The sequence below is a fragment of the Kogia breviceps genome, chromosome 3 (assembly GCF_026419965.1).
Source record: "Kogia breviceps isolate mKogBre1 chromosome 3, mKogBre1 haplotype 1, whole genome shotgun sequence".
In the NCBI taxonomy this organism is placed as follows: Eukaryota; Metazoa; Chordata; class Mammalia; order Artiodactyla; family Physeteridae; genus Kogia; species Kogia breviceps.
In genome coordinates this window covers 183,640,521-183,650,234 of record NC_081312.1, presented here as the reverse complement: position 1 = coordinate 183,650,234, position 9,714 = coordinate 183,640,521, and the positions used below count along the sequence as shown (strand labels likewise).

The 9,714-nt window shown below is 49.8% G+C and overlaps 1 protein-coding gene across 1 annotated transcript; it reads right to left on the bottom strand.

Annotated features, from left to right (window-relative positions):
- Positions 1-353: 353 nt before the first annotated feature.
- Positions 354-8,474, bottom strand: VIM (vimentin). The gene is made up of 9 exons (XM_059059190.2): positions 7,397-8,474; positions 6,705-6,765; positions 4,195-4,290; positions 3,945-4,106; positions 3,291-3,416; positions 2,694-2,914; positions 2,200-2,243; positions 1,562-1,647; positions 354-716 (listed from the first exon to the last, which is right to left on the bottom strand). The coding sequence occupies exons 1-9, from the start codon at positions 7,957-7,959 to the stop codon at positions 675-677; spliced, it is 1,401 nt and encodes a 466-aa protein (XP_058915173.1). The 5' UTR covers positions 7,960-8,474; the 3' UTR covers positions 354-674.
- Positions 8,475-9,714: the final 1,240 nt, after the last annotated feature.

Sequence of the window (9,714 nt, the reverse complement as noted above, 5' to 3'; positions counted from 1 at the left end):
AGTCAAAGTTTTCTTAATTTTAGGAGGTCTGTTTGTTAGAACTGAAATCACACACGGACATGGACCCAGCTGGATTCATTTTATGAAAAGACCTATCATTTTGTCTACCAATTATTTTATTATGTAACATCTATTTATGAATTTTAAAAATAAGTTAATTGAAAAGAAGCGAGGTCTATCTAAAATGACCAAATTAAGAGCTACGCTTCAAGCATAAAGTTGAATTTCTCAAGTTAACCTTACCTTGATTTTGTGGAAATGTGACCGGTAAGACCAAACACTATTTAACGAAAACATACATTGTCATAAAATTGAGAGAATTGTTTAGATATAAAATAAGCAAGACACCAAAAGAGTTTTCCAAAGATTTATTGAAGCAGAAACAAGTTGGTCAGATACTTGATGGAAAAAAGCAGTTTTAATGGTATTCAAAAATACTTTTTAAAAAGTATTCTAGCACAAGGCGTCTTCGGTAAACTAGATTATGTTGTAAACTTCTTGCTAAATCTTTTACGAGTGTTGGTTCTCAAGAACTAGAGCTTATTCCTATTTCAAATCTATCTTGCACTCCTGAAAAAACTGCAGAAAGGCACTTGAAAGCTGTTTCTTTAAGATACGGATTTCTTTTTTATTCTCACGGGTAGTATTTTGCCGCATTGGAGCACGTGCGGTTTTTATTCCAGATCATCGTGATGCTGGGATGTTTCGTTGATAACCTGTTGAGAAAAACAGAACTCAAATCAAATATACTACCACATACTAATGATTAAATTACCCCATAAAGCATGTCAAAGAAAAGTCCTAGGAAAGGCATATGATTTATTGTGTAAGTTAGAAGATTACGTTGGTTCTGCGTCACCAAGGGTCACAGTGAGCAGCGACAGATACGTATGTAAGACGGGCTTCACCTGTAGGCAAAATATGTATCTGATAGAATGTTAGGACTTAAAAAAAAATACTGTGTTTATTAAGAAGAATGCTGTAATAAATCATAGGCAGCCAATTTTAAAAGCAATTAAAACATTAAAATGTACAGCAAGTGCATTTTATGTGCAAGGGAAGATTACATGAAGATTACGATACATTTTGGCCATTTCAAATCTTCCTGGCATAGAGAGGTAATGAGAAACTACTTGATCATATGGCTTGTCCTTGTATTACATCATGACGGGGTCTAGGAGTGGCCAGGGAAGGCCATTATGTCCAGGAAGGCCATTCCTGCTACTGAGGCAGTCTAATGAAACTAGTTTAGGAAGTAACTTAAGGAGGCGGTACTCCTGTTTCAAATCCAGCACCAAAGGAAGTCACAAATTTTAAGCACCAAAAGAAATCACTAATTTTAGACAAAGGCAGATTACTATCCCACCTTCACCTCCAGGAGGCAAATAATTAGATGGCTGTGTGTAGTGCTGGAAGAAGAGACCTATTCTCTTTTTAGGAGGCATGAGTGAAATGGAAACCTCCCACATTAGCTAGCTGTTTATCTGAGATAGACGTATCGATCTAAAAGTTTACCAATGCCTGTCTGAAATTCCTCCCATTTTGATTGAAAGATACCAACCTGTCCATCTCTGGTTTCAACTGTCTTAATCAGAAGTGTCCTTTTTGAATGGGTGTCCACCAGAGGGAGTGAATCCAGATTGGTCTCTGAATAAAGAAAACAGGTCCAAAATGAGTAAAAATGCAATTTTTAACGAGACAAGAGACGATTTTGTCCAAAGAATTATGATTTTTTTGTTCACGATTGTTTAAAGCACTAGTCCCAAAATAATTCTAAAGACTATCACCTGTTTTAAAACCCAGAGGCTAGCAACACTGTAGCATCAGGATGCGATGGACTCTACTTTTGTGTACTTTAGTGTATCCTCCAACAGGAGGGGAAGAAAGTGGAATTTCACTTTAACTGGACGTAGAAAATGTAAGACAGTACTTGTTTGAAAATTATGCCTATCTTAGAGAATTTTCTCTCGTATGGCATTTTTCAAGTATCATTTTAAAAGTGAGTGCTTTATAAACAGAACGGTTACCAAGCTGCTAAAAATTTTCATAGGGACTTCCCTGGTGGTCCAGTGGTTAGGACTCCACATTTCCACTGCAGGGGGCCCGGGTCTGATCCCTGGTGGGGGAACTAAGGTCTCACGTGCCGCGCAGTGCAGCCGAGAAAATAAAATATTTCATAAAGGACAATCAAATGCTTACCCCTCAGGTTCAGGGAAGAAAAGTTTGGAAGAGGCAGAGCAATCCTAGAAAGAGACGAAGAAAAACAGTAAACTTTTTGGAAAACAGCAAGGAATACATTTATACACTTCTTATTTTCATCCAGTAAGAAGATTTACAATCCATAGGTGAGGGATCTGCTTCAGAAGCATTGACCTATATGATCGGTCTCATTAGTACATTTAAATATTTTACTCCAAGCATTTTCTCCAAGGGGCTGGAGGTGTGACGCAGTGACTCTTGGTTTTCACAGAATCAACCGTAGGTTGAAATCCCAGCTCAGATACTGATTAACTGACTAGGACAAGGAACTCAAATCTCCAGATCTGAACTGAAGGTTCCTCATCTGTAACATGGTAAACAGCTACCATGAAGAAAGGCTCTGAAGAGGAAATGAGACGACGCATGGAAAGCGAGGGGCATAATACCTCACGCAGGGCAGCCCGGCATGCGCTCCCGCGAGCCCCGTCCCCTACCTGCTCTCCTCTCCTTCCAGCAGCTTCCTGTAGGTGGCAATCTCGATGTCCAGAGCCATCTTAACGTTCAGCAGATCTTGGTATTCGCGCAGGTGACGGGCCATCTCCTCCTTCATGTTCTGAATCTCGTCCTGCAGGCGGCCAATAGTGTCTTGGTAGTTAGCAGCTTCCACGGCAAAGTTCTCTTCCATTTCACGCATCTGGCGTTCCAGAGACTCGTTCTGCAGGAGAGGAGAAAGGCCGCCGGTGTTTATTTCCCAGAAACAAACGAACCCCACCCCCCCAGCTATCCCCCCAACCACTTCCAGACCATTTGCAATCACTTCCCCTGGCGGCAAATGGGGAACGCTCCCATTTTCAGCGGAAAATACAAGTACCAAGTCCCCTTCCCGGTGGAAGCAATGATGTAGGTGAACTAAAACCCTGGGATCTCCAAGTTCTTTTTGAATCTGTCTCGACGACTCACCGTCCTGGGACTAAAAATGTACGTTTTCCTCCCTCTGAACTAAGTTTTCTTCCGACGGCACCCTGAGCTTGGCCACCTGAGACGGGTCCGAGCTGGTGATCGGCCCTCTTTCCTTGCGCTGTGATACTCACGGTCCCCTTGAGGGCGTCCACCTCGCAGGTGAGGGACTGCACCTGCCGACGGTACTCGTTCGACTCCTGCTTGGCCTGGCGCAGGGCATCGTTGTTGCGGTTAGCGGCCTCGGAGAGGTCAGCGAACTGTCGGGGAGGCGGGGGGAGGAAGCAGAAACCCGGGTCACCCACGTGCCTCGCCCACAAGTCCTCTGAGGTTCTGCCTGGCCTGGATAACGGAGACGGCTTAAAGATGGCAAACAGACGAATACGTAAATAAGGCACGATGCCAACCAACCCTGACACTCAAAGCTCAGGTCGCAGCGTGTTCCAGGATACGCCTAATTTGTTTTGAAAACCAAAGGAAATGAGGCGGAAGGCCGGTGTTGAGATTTCCAAGTAGAAATTCCCTGGTTTTCAAAGGGTGGAGGTGGAGGTCAAGGGCAAGGGGGGAGCCTGGAAGGAGGGTGACAGCGGGGCAGTGGCAAGGGCGTCTGCCGTTCTAACAGAGGGGGTGTGAGTCGTGGGGAGGACGCGGCAAGAGAGAAAACTCGCTCAGGAGGAAAAGCCAGCTGAGCTTGGCGGCGGAAAGGTACTTAGGAATCGCAGGCAGGTACAGCGTTTTCAGAAAAGAATGCCTTCCTTCCGTTCCGGCCGCACGTGCTCGTTTCGCACCTTGGACTTGTACCATTCCTCAGCCTCCTGGAGGTTCTTGGCGGCCACGCTCTCGTACTGCTGGCGGACGTCACGCAGGGCAGCCGTGAGGTCGGGCTTGGAAACATCCATATCGATCTGGACGTGCTGTTCTTGAATCTGGGCCTGCAGCTCCTGGATCTCCTGAGGAAAGAGAAGACAGAAGGTCAGCCGTGCCAAGTACGAGGGGCAGCTGCACCCACAAAGGTTCACGAACCGTGACTCCTCTTACCTCGTCATGTAGTTTCTTCAAAAAGGCAATCTCTTCTTGCAAGGATTCCACTTTACGCTCCAGGTCCAGACGTGCCAATGAGGCGTTGTCAACATCCTGTTTCGAAAAGAGAAAAGACGGCACGAAGGAGGATGCTAAGGTCTGTGGCCTATCCCGTGCATTCATTTCAAGTGAACTATACGCGCTTATGTCTCTTCATTATAAAGAAGGGCATTGACACATTTCATAACCTCTGACTAAGTTTATAAATCACCCAGTGCTACGACGTACTGTTTTCTTTTCTTCATTAACGAATTTGAACTGTGGTCTCCTGCGTTGTACTCAAGGTGACCAGTAGACAATTTTAAAATAAATAAATAAGTGTATGCCAACCTGGCAGGCTGCAGTCAATCAATTATTATTGAATCCACATTGTATCAGTGAAGTTTCTATTACTTTTTTAAAATCTAGGAAATCAATGCCACGGCGTTCTGGGGGGTTAACATCATGGAACAGTAGGATCATGGGAGTTGGCCAGCTTTCACAACTCCGTGTGTACATGAGAACGCGCAGAACAGAAATTAGTGCTCCAGAAGTTTCGGCAGATAGTACATAAGCTCTTTTCCCCACCCCCCTCTACTCAAATCTTTTGAAATTTATCCTTGGGATCCCGAGCAAGTCATCTCTGGCATTCAAGTTACAAGGCTAGATTTATACGCCAATTCAGGATGTACCCTGGCAAAAACGTAGTTCAGGCAAATAAGGAACGAGAAGTGTAACCCTGAACTGTATTTGCTTTGCTCTCTCTGGTAGATTTTTCTCCTGGGACTCCCCTATCTCATCACACAAGGGTGTGTCCGCATCTTTTTCACTTAGCACTGTGTCAGTTTGGTTCCTTGTTTCAGAATGACTGATCAAAATGCGTACGGTGTTAACCGTACGTAAAATTTTTGCTGCTCTGGTCTCCTTCTCTGTTTCCACTACCTGTAAACTGCTACATCCCAAAGATTTAATTTCCCCTTAAGGGAATGTCATGAGGATTTTTATATCTCTTATCTTGTAAGCAATTATATTTGGAGTACAGTTTATAGCCTTACAGTCTTAAAATATTGACATGCTTCTATCAACTTCATGGAAAAATGAGTGAAGAATAAGTGAGAAAAAAAGATCAGCCTTGGGGAAAAAATTTCACTTTTGCTTGCTGTTAAACCCTACAAAAGATATACAAGACGATTTGCTACTCTCTATAAAAAAGTTCAATGTGTCATTCTACTTCTTCGAAAAGAATATGAGGGGTTTTACCTCATCCCTAAATAGGGACAATTTATACTAATATTGTTTTACATGAGGTTACTACTCGGGGTAGAAAACATTATAGACATGAATGATCAGAAATGCTCCATAACTAAAATAAACTACTCATTGCTGTGTTTAATTTGGTAAATGTATTTCTGCTTCAAAATGTTACTCTAGACTGTTCGTCTGAAGGAGCTTTTATAGCCGTTCCAGTAAGTGCTCAGGAGAATGCAGCTATGCTGGCGACTCTTCCTGCTTTGGGATTCCAATTTTAAGTTAAAAATCATTTAAGGCCATCTATTTTTGGAGCAAGAAAACCTTTTACTTAAACCCCATTCTTCATTTTCAGGTTTATGCTTTATGGAGAGAACATGCTGAAGAATACAAAGGTTCAAAAAAGAAAGGCCTTTCCACGTGTGATGTATGACTGTAGCTTTAAGAACTCTTCACATCACATACTTGGAGTCTGGGCAGATATTAGATAACGGATGTTAGCAAATACTTGTGTCCAATTAGAACGGTGCTTGCATCATTACATAGTCAGTAAGAATGCAGCCTGTTGCAAAGCGTCCTGGGAACACAAAGACTCCTATTCTTTCCGGCCAGAACGGCCCCACTTGCCAGGATGTCTGTATCTACATTCCATAGTGAAGCCGGTAGAAACCATTAATACCTTTCAGCCAAGGGGACAGATGGCTCCCTTTCACCCTTATTAAGTCACAAAATAGTTGTGCATAGGGATACTTCTATCTTAACCTTAGGGCCACAGTAGAACTTGCGGCGAAGAAAAGAAACTTGCTGGTTTAAGTCCAGTTAAACTAAGTTTCTTATCCTCCAATACATTTTACATGTGAAGCTACAGGGCAGAACTGCGCTTCTGGTGGCCTTGTAAAAGATAGCCAACTTGACTTTGGCAGACCGCCATCTAAATCAGACTGTAGCTGTTCGAGATCAGAATATCGACGTGTTGCAAAAATGAAACGGAAAAAAAAAAAATCTTGAAACAAAGTAAAACGTTAAAGACTTCTTTTATGTCCTAGAGAACGGTTTGATCATTCAAGGGTTTTTGTCCGGAGCAGCTCCGAACTGTGGTCTTTCTGCCACTAGGGGGCTTGGCGCGCAGACGCGAAGTTTGGCACGATTTCTACTTGGGTTAAAGTAACTTTCAGAACTGCCCGTGGGGCGCGTGGGTGGGTGGCGTCCGGTGGCTGCGAGCGCGAGCAGAATCTACAAACCTGTCTGAAAGACTGCAGGGTGCTCTCGGCTTCCTCCCTCTGAAGCATCTCCTCCTGCAACCTGAAACAGGCGCGCGTTAACCCCGGGGGCACACGGGGAAACCGCCAGGGGCGGGGCGACCACACCCAAACACCCCGCCGCGGCCGCCGGACCTGCGCTGCTGCGCCACCTCCGCGGGCGGCCGGCGACCGCGGCTTTTAGGGCTGCTGCCCTCGGCTGCTTTGAGCGGGGCCTCGGCCACCGCGTGGAAAGGCGATCACGGTCGCCACCACGACCTGCGAGACGACCGCCACCACCCCACCCCGGAGGAGACTCTGCGGTCCCTTTGTCTCGCTCCCTGCACGGCCCCGTGGCTGGCAGCCCGCCGTGGGTGGGGCGGGGGGGGGACAGGAAACTTTCTCAAAGCTTGGGGAAATCGCACGCATCGTTTGCGAGGACCTTCGAGGACAGACAGATTGGTAGTTTTAAGAAATCTGAAACTTGAGACAGGCGTCCTTGGGCCAATGAGTGGGGCTAGAGGGGAAACGCTAACTCGCAAGATCTGGGTTCAGGGCGGGGCTGCGCCGCAGCGGTCACAGCCCTGCTCCCCCGCTGTCCCCCCGGCGGCCGCCGCCCGGGCCACATCCCCAAGGGCGTGGCGGCTCCGCTTCCCCTCCTTCCCTCCCGCGGCCCCGCGCGGGCGCCTCCTTACTTCTCCCGGAGACGCATGATGTCCTCGGACAGGTTGTCGCGCTCCACCTCGACGCGGGCTTTGTCGTTGGTGAGCTGGTCCACCTGCCGGCGCAGCTCTCGCATCTCCTCCTCGTAGAGGTCCCCCAGGCGCGACTTGCCCTGGCCCTTGAGCTGCTCGAGCTCGGCCAGCAGGATCTTGTTCTGCTGCTCCAGGAAGCGCACCTTGTCGATGTAGTTGGCGAAGCGGTCGTTCAGCTCCTGCAGCTCCACCTTCTCGTTGGTGCGCGTGTTCTTGAACTCGGTGTTGATGGCGTCGGCCAGCGAGAAGTCCACCGAGTCCTGCAGCAGGCGCACGCCGGGCACGCTGCTCCGCAGACGCACGGCCGCGGAGCGCGTGGCGTACACGCCGCCCGGGGACGAGGCGTAGAGGCTGCGGCTGGTGCTGGGGCGCAGCGCGCTGCCCAGGCTGTAGGTGCGGGTGGCCGTGGTCACGTAGCTCCGGCTGGAGCTCGGCCGGCTCGCGGTGCCGGGGCCGCCGAACATCCTGCGGTAGGAGGACGAGGACACGGACCTGCTGGACATGACTGCGGAGGGCGGCGGCGGGCCGGGCGGCTGCGGTGCGCGGGCTGGCTCCGGGAGGAGAGGCGCGCGAGGGCGCGGTGGGTGTGAGCAGAGGGAGCGCTGCTGCGTCTCCGGCACGGGGACCCCGGAGCGAGAGTGGCAGAGACGGGACCCCGCCGCGGGCGCCGTTTTTATAAGCGGGTTGGGACGACGGGTCCCCTCCCACTACCATCCCGGAGACAGAGTGCGCCAACCAATGGGGAAGGCCGGGCGGGGTTAGGGCGGGGGCGCCCTGGAGCCTTCCTCCGCCCCCGTCCTCCGCCCCGGGGCTGGGTACAGTCTCGGTTACTTCTTGGCTGGGCTGGGACTTTCGGGGGCTTTCCTGATGGTGGCCCGAGCTCTGCTCACCTCGGGGTGCTGAAAAAGGCGGGGTCGCTCAGTGGTGGGGGGACCCGCCCGGGACTGGACCGCAGGGGTCCCGGGCACCGGGCCAGAGCGGCGCGCGGCAACGGGGCTGCGGTCCGCGGGGAGCGGGTGGGTGGGGAGACCCGCGGGCCCAGGAGCAGGAAGAGGGGGAGTGCGGGTGCCAGCAGATCGGAAGGCGTGGACAAAGAAACAAAGAGGGTCTGGGATTGGAGCGCGAGGTGGGAGCGCGCACAGTCCGGGACGCAGGGCTCGAGCCCCCCGCGCAGCCTTGCGCACCGCCTGCTGCGGAAGGGGCATCGGTCGCGCCCCATCTCTCTTCGCCCTCTAGTCTTGGAGCGTCCTCTTCGGGGACCTGACGGGCTGGGTCCGGCTTTGGACGGCGGGAACTGCGAGGAAAGCCCGGGGGAGATGGGTGGGGTCGCTGAGTCACTGGCGGCGAGTCACTGCGCCGGGCCGGTCCCGCCGAGGTCGAGGGCTGCGAGCGGTTCAGGGAAACCGTTAGACGAGATTGACCCAAGTTTCCCCGGGCGCGCGCGCGCGCGCGCGCGCGCTGTTTGTTGGAAGTTTTACGCAACTTCAGGCTGGGCCTGCGCTTTCTTGTGTGCACTTCGCCTGCCCGGAGACTAGAGCGCCCGTACATTATTAAGAACTCGCCAAAGCCTCATTTTGCTCCAATGTGCAGGCTTCTCTTTAGTAAGAAACTTCGGCCCCGGGCTCTATAACCGCCAAACGCGGGTCTGCGGCCTCACAAACGCACTCCAGGAAGATTCTTCTTGCAAAGTTCCCTCCCACCCTTCCCTCCGGTCTCCTCGCGGCCTACCCCTGCCCCCATGAAACCACACCCGGCTTTTAACGTGATCTGGAAGTTTTGGGTGAAAGAGGAAACTCGGCGTCCACAGTTGCAAAATCAAATTGATCACTGGTTTTTCTGCTGTAGCAGAGGTCATTAAAGGTGTAATCTGCATCAGTTATAGAATTAATTAGGTATTACTTTAAATGCTTAATTCGATGAATGAAAGGCAATTTTGTACCTCAGATGATAGAATGTTTGAGGGAAGTAGATTTCTGTGTTCATTTTAGCTCAGCGATGGTGCTTACTGCGGGATTCGGTGACTTGTCTGGGAAATGTCACGGGTCCCTTGGCCTATTTTCCGGAAGAATTCTTGCAATTGGTCTCGGAGTGAGGGAGATAAAACTGTCTACAGAGCCAAAAATTTTGGTCTGGGGCACCAAGGGAATGTTCAGATTCTCACACCAAAGCCTTCCAGGTACATCACTCAACTGGGTCTTTGTTGTGATACTAGTAACATGCAGAGCAGCGTGGTTACCCCCAAAGGGAGACGAAGAGAG